The sequence below is a fragment of the Phaethon aethereus genome, assembly GCF_964289735.1.
Source record: "Phaethon aethereus genome assembly, chromosome: 11".
NCBI classification, from domain to species: domain Eukaryota; kingdom Metazoa; phylum Chordata; class Aves; order Phaethontiformes; family Phaethontidae; genus Phaethon; species Phaethon aethereus.
In genome coordinates this window covers 6,134,741-6,147,596 of record NC_138587.1, presented here as the reverse complement: position 1 = coordinate 6,147,596, position 12,856 = coordinate 6,134,741, and the positions used below count along the sequence as shown (strand labels likewise).

General features: G+C 49.1%; 1 protein-coding gene across 1 annotated transcript; it reads right to left on the bottom strand.

The window, feature by feature from the left end:
• Positions 1-6,001: 6,001 nt before the first annotated feature.
• Positions 6,002-12,645, bottom strand: LOC309408671 (2-epi-5-epi-valiolone synthase-like; the record flags this gene model as incomplete). The annotated part of the gene is made up of 5 exons (XM_082004566.1): positions 6,002-6,102; positions 6,813-7,065; positions 7,739-7,972; positions 9,644-10,277; positions 12,476-12,645. 5 exons carry the CDS (start codon positions 12,643-12,645, stop codon positions 6,002-6,004), a joined length of 1,392 nt encoding a protein of 463 aa, XP_081860692.1.
• Positions 12,646-12,856: the final 211 nt, after the last annotated feature.

The following is a 12,856-nucleotide window of genomic DNA, read 5'->3' as shown; positions in this document are numbered from 1 at the left end:
AAGCAATATTTAACTCTTACAACCTGTAAAAGCAAAAAGAAGGTACATGAGGAAAGCACAAAGCACAAAATAATGCACTTACGTTTATGTTGTTTGACATAAAATGCACTGGGGGGGAAGCTGACGTTGATAATAGTATAAATACCTATATTTCTTGAAAAAGTGACATTAATTACTGCCTCTTGCTATGATGCTTGGTACTGTAATGTTGATATTCATCTGCTGTTGACTGCAGCAATAATTTGTGTATGGTCCATAGCACTGTAAATTATGGATCAATATTAATGTATCCAATGAAATAATTTGAACTGTTGTTCTTGATAGATGGATTAAAGCATTTGGTTTTTCACATACGTCTGTGTAAGCCACTCGTTTTCCATCTAAGTGAACCTTGTTTTTTCTGTGCCTTTGAAGACCCAGCAGTGCTCCCGTGTTTGTGACCTGGCGGTGGCTGTGTCCGTGTTCCTGACCTGGTGTCGGCCGGCTACCCTGCTTGCACCAGAGCTGTCCGCTTGTGTCTGTATTGTGGTAGCACGGCGGGGACGGAGCTACGGATCAGGCCCCACCTGGGCTTTGCAAGTACATGCCAAAGCGGATAACCCAAAGCTTACGGGCCAGCGAGAGGAACCAAAGGGGTGGACGTGGAAAAACGGCGTTGCCCCTCTCCCTTCCCGTGGGCTCTTGCCTTTCGCCTCCCTCCCGTCTCAGAGGGATGTCTGCCAAAACCACCCCCGGCTGCGTTGCCCTTCTCCTCCCACCAGCTGCCCTGTGACGGGCGTGGGCTCGGTGAGGCCTGGGGGTACCTGCAGCTCCTCGCCGCGCTGCCAGTCCTGCGAGGTCGCCCACCCCCGGCAGTCCTGCGCAGAAGCAGCTCCCCGCCTGCCGCTGACCTGTGCACGGGGGGATCCCAGTCCTGGCTCTGCCCTCCTTGGGCCGCTCCCCTGGACCCTCCACTCCCCAGCCTGCAGCCAGCTCCTGCGTTGTGCTGGGAGCTGCGGCTAGTGCTGGTTAGGAGCCAGCTGGGCTCTTGTTTTGTCTTCCATCTTCATTATTTTTTCCCTGTCTCTCTGTTGCTTTCGTCCCTTCTGGTCTTGTTCTTCGGCAGGCTGTTGCTTTCTGTGCTCGCAGCGTGGAGTCCTCGCCGTCTCTGTGGACGTTGCTGCAGCAGCAGTGGTGGTTAATGCACGTTGTCTCGTGGGTTTTCAGCCCTGAATACAAGCAACAGAAGTTTTGAATTTGGCCTGTGTCTTGAAAATCTGGTCCCTAGTAGGATTTAAAAAATAGTCCAGTTAGTTACATTTAAAAATGACTAGCTGTTCTACATCACTCGATTTAAGAAACTGAACAAAAAACGTTGGGCAAAGCTACCTGACTGCTAGGAATACAGCAGAAAAACCTGTGCCCTCTTTGTAGAAGGTGTTAAGAGTTGAACTTTGCGAGTGTTGCCAGCAGGCTTTGTAATGCTGTTTCTTTAGACAATCCAGCACAGTATTAGAACGCGGCGTTGTCTATTTGTCAGCAATCCAGGATATCGTTTCGAACAAGTTCAGTTATTTAGATGTATTTTGGCTTTCCTTTTGGCGGTCAGTTGTGCCGGCGCTGTGTTTTGGGAGCAGATTTCTTGGTGGTGGGAGCAGCTCTGGGGTTGCAGAGCCGGGAGGAGCAGGAAGAAAACCCGTCGTGGGGGTGAGGGCTGTAAGCAGTTGCTCAAGGCATGTCGGCGAAGAGGGGGCAGCGAGTCTGCTTGGAAGCCTTTTAGTTCCTCTGGACAAGCCTGAAAAGTTCTGTGTGGGGTAAGAAAGTGGATGTTAACAATAAGGCTGCGCACGCTTGGTGGGGTCCGGTTTGCTGGGAAGCCCCACGGCTGGGCTGCGGGATGCTGTGGGGCTCGGCTGCAGTTTCAGTGCGAATCTTCCCTTTTTACGACTTTCTCACGTGAATCGTAAAGGAGCGAGAAGGCTTCTGTCGAGCTCCGGCAATGCCGGACATGGACGGATGTTCTCGTCGGCAATTCCCAGCCCCTCTTTCACCCCATCCCTGCGCTTACCGGGGCTGAGGCACCGTTGTGCTCTGTGGTTGTAGAGGGAAACGATGGTTCCTGCACAGACCTGTACGTTAAATGCTGTCCAAGAGCTGCGCGCGGCAATGAGAAGGCTGCTACAGTCAGTAGGATGAGCCAGGGCCTGCAAAGCATTTACATATTGATTGCTCTTTTAACATATTTATAAAAATCACCACGGGGTTGATGTACACGGTTGCATGTTGTGGATGCTGTCTCAAAGGAGGAGCTATGGGAAAAATGTCCTGAGCCATCTGCTGTGGGCCAGGGCAGCTGCACCGGGCGTCTGGGGTGGCTGTAGGACACCGTCGGAGGCTTTGGGAGCTGGGCACAGCTCGTCAGCGGTCGCCTTGCTGTAGCCACCCGTAGGGCAGCCACAATTATTTGGGAGGGAGGGCAAGCGCCTGGCGCCAGCACAAGGCCCGGCACCCCAGCGTGACGCTCGTCCCACGGGAGCGGGGCAGGGCCGGGTGCTGCCAGGGGTGCGCCGGGCCCTGGGATGCGCCCCGGGCTCCGAGCGGGCTCGGGTAGACGGGGCGCACGGCTCGGGGGGCTCGGGGCTGGCTCAGGTGCCTTGCCTGCTCTCTCCCCGTTCGGCAGTGGCTCTCCAGAGCTCGCCGCTTTCCTCCTCGCCCTCGACGGCAGCAAGAGTTAGACATCGCTTAAAAAGGCGGGGAACAGCACACTCTTGTGGGGCTGCCTCCTTCCTCGCTGGCTGCGAAGCTCCAGTGAAGGCAGCTTCCCTCGGTGGGCACGGACCCCCTCGCGGTGAAGATCTCGGCTGCATCCCGGCGCTGGCGGGGCGGAGGCGGCATCGCCAGCTCCAGCCCAGCGCAGGCCAGCGAGCTCGCCTTGCTCTAAGGGGAGCTGTGATTTAATACCGTCGTTCGCAAGCCACTTTCTCGGAGCGCAGCGTGCGATTTGTACCAGCGGTCACGGCTCCAGACAAGCACAGCACCGCTAGCGCACGCTGCATCGTACGAGGAACAGGGCAGTTGCTGTTGTGTTCAGCCCTGTTTAGCCACTTTAAAAGCATTTAGTCAAAATCTTCTGGCATCTTCGAGACCTCTGGCCTGATTCTTATTTTACATTGGATGCATTGAATCCTACTATTGACTGGACATGAGTAATAACTGCTTGGATACTCTTTTATTTAAAAATATTAGAGCTTATAATCTTTCTCTTCCCCCCCCCCCCGCCGCTGAAAAGCAGTTTCCAGAGCAGGTTGTTGCAAAAGAAACTATTTCAGAACATGTAAATAATAAAATAATTTCTTGTTCTCTGACCACTAAAGTAATTTTGTTCAATCAAATCCATGAAGAACTTGCACTGCAGAGAACCCAGCTGGGTCCTGTACAGCTTTCCACTTCTCTCTTTAGAGTAATACGTCATTGAAGATAATAAGAAAATAAGCAGAGATTTTAGGTCTAATGATAATAGTTCCATTTGAAAAAGCAGGAATTAAATCAAAGCTGAATAAAGGGAAAAGAATTAAATTCATGCTAGACATGAAAAAAAAATGCACTGCAAACAATGAGGTGTATTTTAAAAAGTCACTGTTTTGTTAATAATACTTTCCACCTCCTTCCCTTGATCTTTCGATGACAAGCCTGGCAGAGGCACTCTATCAGACGCTGAAGCAATTTAGCTGCTGTCATATGCCTTTCTTGATATACACGTATTAGTCACACAGCCGTTTTATGTTCTTTAGCATATTTTAGTATATAATTAAAAATGTGGCTGTCTGCTACTAAGCAACCAAGCATGTTAGGGGTTGATTGTATTCTGTCACCCACAGCAGAAGGGAGGGCAAAAAATAATAATCATGTGTTCACTTTTCAGTCTTAATTGTGCTCCAGCTCCTTTGATATGTTGTTACACACACACGCACCGGCTCCTGAAGATGGAGGCAAAGCCAACACGTGGGAACGGCTGGCAGGTGACCCGCAGCCACGTCACTGTCACCGATAGCACCTCAGCCTCAGGTGTGGGGCTTGTAGTGTGTACGTGGGGTTTTGTGTCTCTTCTGGCGTCAGTTTGGCTGGACCCTGCTAAGCTGCTGCTTGGCTTTCCGTGGGACTGGAGCGCTAAATGCTTTTGGGCTCCCTGGACATTTAAAATAAGCAACTCAAGTTGGTGTTTGTCTCGCTCCTCTTCCACGTAGGTAGACAGGAGTAGGACTCCTGCACTGACGGGCACTGACTGTTGGGCAGCCGATAATCCAGTGCTTCATTCATTTCTAGATTATCTGTGGTGAAAAATGGCCCATCCGGCTCCTGGAGCGGAGGAAAACTGGTCGCAAGTGTACCCAGGTGATCACCCTAAACTCTGGGAGAGGAGCACCGGAGCAGCACGTCTCCGGTCCCAGATCATCTCCAAGAGGTGGCCAGCGCCAGGTGGGGCAGAGACAACACCCCCTCCCTCCCAGAGGCCCCTCGCACACCGTCCCTCCGCACGGCTGTCCTCAGGGCTCTCTCACGCTCCTAAAAAATTCACATCCTCATCTAGTCTCGTGTTGCACCGTCCCCTTCTGTTCTAGTGAAAGGCTGCCGATGGCTTCCCCGTGAGCAGGAGCAATGCTCTCCCTGCTTGGTGGCTGTCAGGAGCCAACTGGATGAACCTGTGTTTGACGGTCTGGAAAAAGGACAAAATTTCATTGATAGCCACAGGCTTATTTACCTCGAGGCATTAGGGGATTATTCCTGTGGGATGATGTGGCTCTGAGGATGTGCTCTTCCACCGTTTGGTGCAGGACCCTGTGAGAGGTCTGCTTGGTAAGGTGGCACCACCTGTGTGAAAGCCTGTCCTGGAGCTAGAGAAATGTGTGGCTCTGGAGAAGGGCCAGGGAAGTCTTTTGTGTACTTTGAGGCACGCATTCTCAAGAGGCTCAAGAGGAAAAGGGATTTATTATGTCAGCTCTGTTCCTCACCTCTCCAGTGTCTCCCTGTCTCTCGAGCACGTGCAAGTGTACACAGGCGTGCACTGTGTGCAGCAATGGAATCGTTATTTTAAAAGTTTTCCACTTTTAATAGCTTTTATTACTTCAGCAAAACAGAAGCCAGCACATCAGCACAAACTGGTATGACATAAGGAAAAAAAAAATGCTGTAAATAATTCAAAGGCTGTTTGTTGATTATGATTCCTTTGATTCAGCCTCCAGGGAGAAGGATGACATTGCCTTTACATTTTTCACAGTCAGCATCCGATAGATCTGCTCTGAGTCTGCCAGGATCCTGAGACAGGACACTGAGGCTGCTTGCAGATGATAAACCCTCTTGGAGTTCCTGATTTCTCTTGGTTTTCCCCAGCTGACCTTATCTACGGGGCAGGCACCGCGACGGGGAAGGAGCCTCAGCCAGCCAGGTATGAGGAGGCCCATGGCAGACGCTCCGTGGGGATGCCCGGGGGGTTCTGCGGTACAGCCCGGAGCTCAGCTTTGTTCATAGGCAACGCTGGTGCGAGTCGTACCGTATTTGTCACGCTTGCAGGGGTTACGCAGTAAAACCACCGCTATACGTGAGTCTTACCTGTGGTCGATGAGCCAGACACACCTACTGACTTCAGGGGTCCAGCAACGCGCAACGGTGGGGTGACACTGTGCAAGGCCATGGCAGCCCTCAGGTTGGATTAACCAAATGAAAGAATAAATGCCACTCACTTTCCCCCAAAGGAGACAGCTTGCTATGAACTACGCTATGGGCACTTGGTGGTGATCACTTCTTGAGCACTACACGGGTCTAATGAATTCCCTTTCAAATAGAGCAGTTGAAAGAGGTGAATCAGGTCAGATGCCAATATTATTCTTGTTCCGCGCAGCTCTGATATGTACGTGATTTCACGGGTGCTGCTGTGTTATTCTTGTTTAAAATTCAGTCCTGCCCACTAATTTACAACGTTGAACTCCACACGTGGGGCAGGACCGTCGTCCCGGGCTCGCAGCTCTCAGAGAGCAGCCGGCTCTTCTCCCAGCACTGTCTTGCAGTCCCTGACCCACAGCTTGTACGCCCTTTCCAGGGTCTCTTCACTAGTGTCATTGAATATCTCTGTAAAATAAGACTTGTAGTTAATCGGACACTCAGGGAAGCTTTTTCTGCTTGCGTACCCTAATTCACTAGGGGGGAGAGTAGCTCCTCCAAAGAGCTTATGAGAGAGAGTTTTCTTGTGAACGTGTAGAGACTGAGCTGGATGGAAATAGTCTAGATGGAGACCGATGCAAGAGATCACAACCTGGTCCCATCCATTGCTTCGATGTTAGGGGTTGTGGTTTGTTTGGTTTTTTTAAAATGTCTCATAAGTGATAATGTTTCACCCCAGATATCGAACAGATACAATTTAGTTTTCAGGTATTAGTTCTAGGCGCAGTAGGATGTTAAATTCCTTTTGCCAAGGGTTATTTAACAAATATTTTCCAGTGTAACAAAGGAATTGCTTTTCCCTTATGACATTGTTGGTTTATCTACCAGAGCACTGAGTTTAGGCTGTTGGTTTGCAAACACGTTTGCAAAGTGAATCGGTCAATCATAATGCGATTAATTAGCCCTCGGTCCTTAACTGAGGTCTGGCGGTTACACACGAGAGAGGGATCCTGTCTCTTGGCAGCTTTACTGAGGTGTTAGGACAAGCACAAGTAAAACCAGAAACGCACAACTGCAGAACTACGGGGCACGTTTTCCAGCACGTCAGCGTGCCGGCATGGCGGCTGCCCCCCACGCGCCCGCTCCCGGGGCCTCCCTGGCGTCCCTCGCCACGGTACCTGCCACGCCGAGGCCGGTGGGGAGAGGCATCCGGGGCTGTCCCCCGCTGTGCTTCAGGCGCTCCATCAGGGCTTTCTTGATGAGGGGCCAGCTGCAGCCGCCGTGCCAGACCGGCAGCTCCAGGCCCCTCATGCACTGGATGATCTGCTCCTTCTCCTCGGCGGTGATGAGCCCCCGCGCGTGGGCAACGTACGTCATGAATGCCATGTCGATGTTCACGGCTTCTCCATGCATCAGCGATGGCAAAACCCTCTGAAACGGAGCAAAGGCAGGTGGGAGAAAAGGTTTGGGTTGACAAATAGTAAATAAGTAGCTTTTTTCTAAAAGTACTCCTGAAAATTGACATTTGACTCTCAGCAGTAGAAGTACAGATTTGCTGGATGTTAGCATCTTGTGATTTATGGGTTGCAGAGGATGATCTCGTTTACATGTGATTAATTGCATGTAAAATCTCCCATAGGGGTCCAGGATCTAATTCCCCTCCCATTCAAATCACTGCTGAAGAGCACCGTGGGATGGAGAGAAGAGCTCTGAATTTTGCGCAAAGTCTAGTCCTCCCTCCTCATTCCTCAGTGGCAATTTCTCCCATGGTCTCCATGCCTTTGCACTGTTACAGCTCGTGTTGGTGATTTCTAGTGGCTTCACTGAAATCTGGTCATTTTTGTGCTTCGGTAAACGCCTGGTAAGAAGCAGTAAGTGGCCTGCGGTCTGAACAGGAGACGTGTGTGGAGGTGTGGGGGAAATGGGGCAGGGAAAGGGGTCTCATCATCCAACAGGACCAGGCTGGGTGCGTTGGGTGGTCTGAGGTACCACATGCAAATCTGGAGTTTAGCTCAGCTCCTTTTGCACAAAGTTTTCATGCTGATGTTTGAAACTTTTTTTTTTTTTTTTAAATGGATGGTGCAATATGAAGTCCATCACTCACCATTTCCAGCTCTGGGCTTATAAGGTGACCAAAATCAACCAGTCTGTCCAGGTCATCCTCCCAGAGGTTGGGAGCCAGCTCTTCCAACATGGTTTCAATGGCAATCCTGGTAGTCTGCAGTGCAGCATCCCTGTGATCAGCAGAGCCACTGTAGGACTGGAACTTGGTGTCCAGCAGGTATTTTCCATGGCTCTTGAGTAGGTCAAACAGCCCTTTGTGTTTCATGAGTGCCATCTAGGACAAAGAACAGAAGAGGAAATTAAAGATAATTATGTGATCCTTGTATATGATGTTGAAAACTTGAGGTTTTTCAATAGACTGGACTATGATACCATGTTATACGCTAGCAAAGAAATACCGGCACACTTGGTACGTGGGCAAGTTCTACCTCTGCAACCTGAAAAAGTATTTCTGTAGACACAGTTCGTGGTTAGCATGTGTATGTTTGGTGTATATTCAACAGGTCTCTACGGAATGTGAGCTGGTGGTGTTACACGTGTTGTCAGCTGTGGTAAGTGAAGATGCGTGCAAAAGGCAGTGTGGAAATGGCCAGTAGGGCTCTGGTAAAATGGCAGAGATGATGGGAGCACTGGTGGGCAAGTTCCCTTGCTACTGGGCAGCTCTGACCATGCTGTGAGTTTGCTACATGCTCCAATACCCAAGCAGATGGTTCGTAATGAGCTTTGGCTACTTGTGTGCCTGGCAGGAAACTCAAGGCAGTCTCAGCTGGAATGGTGGCCATCCCCAGGACAGGGACTGGGTGGTGGACAACCCCAGGATAACTCTCATCTAATCCTTGGGATTGCTCTTTGGGCAAGGGGAGGTGGGAAAGCACTGCAGTATAGAGAACACGAGAGGGCTCAGAAGCGGTTTTATTGTTACATGGTTTTTTGCCCTCTGACTCAGGCATTAGTCCCCTCCTGCAGTGGGGAATGGTGACCTGTGGGTTTCCCAGCGCCTGCCAGACAACTCTGGATATCCTGGGGAGTTCCCACTGTGCGAGTCACTGAAAAATGCTACTGATGAACTCATCTCTAATACACTTTAATGGCTTGAAATCTGCTTTATCAAAAGTTCTCAAAGCTCTTCAGGCATAAAACCATTTATTGTGCACTTCCCGGGTAATTTTAGAAGTAGAATTTGTCTCGCAGGAGAATGACCACACTTGACATAGCTGGTGAGGTAGTTGCAAATAATCTTGCAGATTTTTAATCCCCAATATAATGAGCCTCAGATTGTCTGGGAGCACTTCATTTTAGAGTGCTATGGATCAGCCTCAACAGAAAGATGCTTTCTTCCCTGCTTGTGCTGTGTCTATGTCTTGCCTTGAGTTTTGGAATTTATTCCACAGGGTTAGCACTAGACACTGCGTGTAAGGGATAATTCTAACAAATTTAGCATCTGTAAAAATATGTATATGGGCTCAATGGGAGTTAAAAGTCCCCATGCAGCCTTGATGGCCCACCCTTCTTTCTATAAGGCAGTTCATACAATACCATGGATGCCGATGGACATTTTACCAGCATTGCGGCCTTTCAATACCTAAAGGGGACTTAAAAGAAAGTTGAGGACTGACTTTTGAGCAGGGCCTGTTGCGATAGGGCAAGGGGTAATGGTTTTAAACTAAAAGAGGTTAGATTCAAACTAGGTGTAAGGAAGGTATTTTTCTACAATGAGGGTGGTGAAACCCTGGCCCAGGTTGTCCAGAAAGGTGGTAGATGCCCCATCCCTGGAAACATTCCAGGTCAGGTTGGACAGGGCTCTGAACAACCTGCTCCAGTTGAAGATGTCCCTGCTCATGGCAGGGGGGGTGGACTAAATGACCTCTAAATGTCCCTTCCAACCCAAACTATTCTATGATTCTATGATTTCAGTTTTGAAAGCTGCAGTTGCAAAAGTTCATACCTTTAAAATTTCACCAAGGCCATTGGAGATGTGTCGCCGAGGAATGCTCTGAATGAAGGATCTATCCAGGAAACTAGCTACTGGGGGGGTGTAGCCCCCCAGCTTGTTCTTACACTGCAGAAAATTCACCCCGTTCTTCGCACCCACACTGGCATCAACGTAGGAGAGGAGGGTTGTTGGGACCCGAATGTAAGGGGTGCGTCTTCTATAGAGCGATGCGGCCAGTCCTACGATGTCCAGGCAGACGCCTCCTCCGATGGCGATGATGGGCTCAGTTCGCCTGTCAATGCTGAAGTTCTGGACTTCTTGCAAGATATTCAAGACCAGGTCCATGGATTTTGTTTCTTCGGTGGTAGGCAGGGCGAGGATTCTGTGCTGAACATTATTCTCTTCAAAGTATTCTCTGACTTTGGAGCCATAAAGTTCGTCAACAACTTCATCTATGACAATAAAGCGCCTCAGCTTCCTTTTGCCACTAGTGGCTAGCTCTAGTTGCTGGGGGTCAGTAATGTGACCCCAGAGCAGCGTAGTGTTAGAAGGATCCAGAATATTATATGTTTCTACCACTTTGTAGCAAAAATAGATGGGCGCTTCGATTGTCCAGGAAATCCCACCATCGGAGATGCATTCACCTCTGGCAAGGATCAGAAAACAAAGTTTGAAATCATTATCTTCCTCTTTTGTACTTTGCATGTCTGAACTAGTTTAAGGGTGTAGCCGGGAGATGGGGCATGTGGCGTCTCCTGCCTGTGCACTGCGAAAGTGTGGGGCTGCGAGGGTGGGACGGGTCTCCTGGCTGTCAGGGCTCAACTGCTTTGGCACCGGAGAAACCCGACCACATCTTAGTGAACAGTCAAACGGCTGAACGTCTACATGGTAATGACAAAAAAGAGAGTAAGAAGGGCTGAAGCATGTTATTCATGCTGGAAGTCAAAAACCCCGGCCCGATCATTTCAGGTTCCCAAAAGAGAATGGGGAAGAGAATGCCAGAATTTTCCAAAGTGTTTATGAAGGAAATATCCCCTACCCGGTATATCTGAGTGATAAGAGCTGATTTATTTTTGTCTATCTGCACAACAGCCACACACCTCCATATAGAATAGAGTCTCCACAATGCTCCAGTCAAAACAGTGGATCACTTTACCTCAAAATAGGTAGGATAGAAATAGGAACTGCTCCCAGGAAATAAAAGAAAATTATTTGAGAGTTGGGAAAGGTTTCCATACTGGAATTTTAAAGGATAAATAAAAGCCTACAAATCCAGCACGTAGTATCTATCTAAAACAGTGAAGAACATGGCCCTGCAACCCAGTTATCGCTTCTGTTAGGAAGAGGGAGCCGGGGTCAAAATAAGTGTCTTTTTTAGTTTGTTTGGAATCAAGAAAGGAAAAAAAAAAAGGCAGAAGGAAACTGCAAAATGTGTTTTATGTAAGACCTCTTCTTGAGCTGCAGTGGGGTAAAAACTGAAAGTTTCCGTGAACCTTTGTTTTGTTTTTTGAATGAGCAGATGGCTCATTGGATAATCAGATTTCCGTACATGCCCAATTTCTTTCCACATGCCTGAACTTTCTCTTATAGGTCTAAATAGAAGCTTCTCTGCTTTCTTTACCAAGTTGCCTCTAAGTCTATCCCTAAACTTTTGAAGTGTTGAAGAAAAACAGTGAGGACTTACACCTTCCAGAAAATTTCTTCTGGGCTTTTAAAAGGCAGTATTACAAAAAAAACAGCATTGTGTACATTTTAATGCACCAAACATATGCCTTATAGCTGTACTTTAACTGCATGTGCATCCCTCTCTGGCATGTGACCCTTCTAAGAGACAGGGTGGCTTTGAATGTTAGTTGGTGGAATCGCCTTTGGGTGCCGGATGGCACAACTAGCACCCATTGCAACCCCTCTGCTGTACAAAAATAGTGAATTTGAGGCTGAGCATACTCTTGTTGAAGCATATATCAGCTGAGGGTTTTTCTGGGTGTGCTCTGGACTCTAGGTTCATCCTGCTATTGACTGAGGTCCACCAGACTGAGGTCCAGTCTGCTAAAGTCCTCTTCTACCTGCTGCAGCTCTGCCTGAGCAATGCTGGCGTGCAGCCGCTGCCCGCTGCCAGCCGGGTTAGACTGGGTTAGACTTGTGACATTAAAACCTGAGTATGACAAATGCTAGAGAACTTCTGACATGCAGAGCATAGCCGTATTAAGGAAGACTTGCATCACAAACGGGGCTTCATGTTCTCATCAAAAGGCATATCCTGTAATTAAAGGATAATTGGCTGGAAAAATGTGATATCAGCAAAGAGCTGTATGTATCTCTGGGGGAAATTTGTCTCCTCTGTCTGAAGGAGCTTTAGGTGACTTCTACAGTGTGAGTTGTGTTACGGTTCTTGCTCCTGTCAGTGACCTACTGTGTTTATTTTTCCCACCTAGGCATCTCATTTACCTGCAACCTCTCTATAAAGGCATCCTTCTCGCATGCCCGTGCATGAGCTTTTGCACTCAAAGATTTCATGCGCGGGGTGAAAAAACGCCCGAGTGCAGCATTCGGAAGACCCTGCGTAAGCTTTTCAGAAGTTTTAAGAAACATCCCATCTACAAAAATTCAGGCTGTTGATAAAATTCCCTCTGTAACTTAGCCAGGTCATGCCAAGGTGCTGCCATACCACACGTTTTGAAGCCCACTTTCACAGGGTTGTACACTAACGGTGGGTTTAAGCCACAACGGCTCACAAGATGGTTTTTCTATCTGAGATGCATCCCACCAGGGAGACCACGCAGTTTGGCTAGCCAGAGCCATCCAGTGCGGTCGCCAATGAGCAACGTGGGCTCCTATACTTACATTTTTGCTTCGGAGCGAGTTATCTTGTCCTCGCAGTCGGAAAGGACTTCTCCTTTCTTGATCCGGCACCACGTGCTCTTGACTCGCACCAGCTGGAAGTCTGTCTGCTGGGGCTCCTGGGGCATGGCAGCCGGGGCCGCCGGAGCAAAGGCCTCTTCCGACACCGGCATGCTTCCGGAAGGTAAAATCTCCCTGCTAAGAGATCTCCCGTGACTGGGTGCCTTTGAGGCGCTTTTTAAAGGCTCCAGGTGACCAGGCGTTGGAAGGGGAGGTCTTGTCTCCACAGGGGAGACCAGTTACAAAACTAAGATTATCTAATCTGGGATGCACCTTAGGGGTGGTAGGAGCATTTGAAGACACGTGCAAGTACCAGGATGGGGT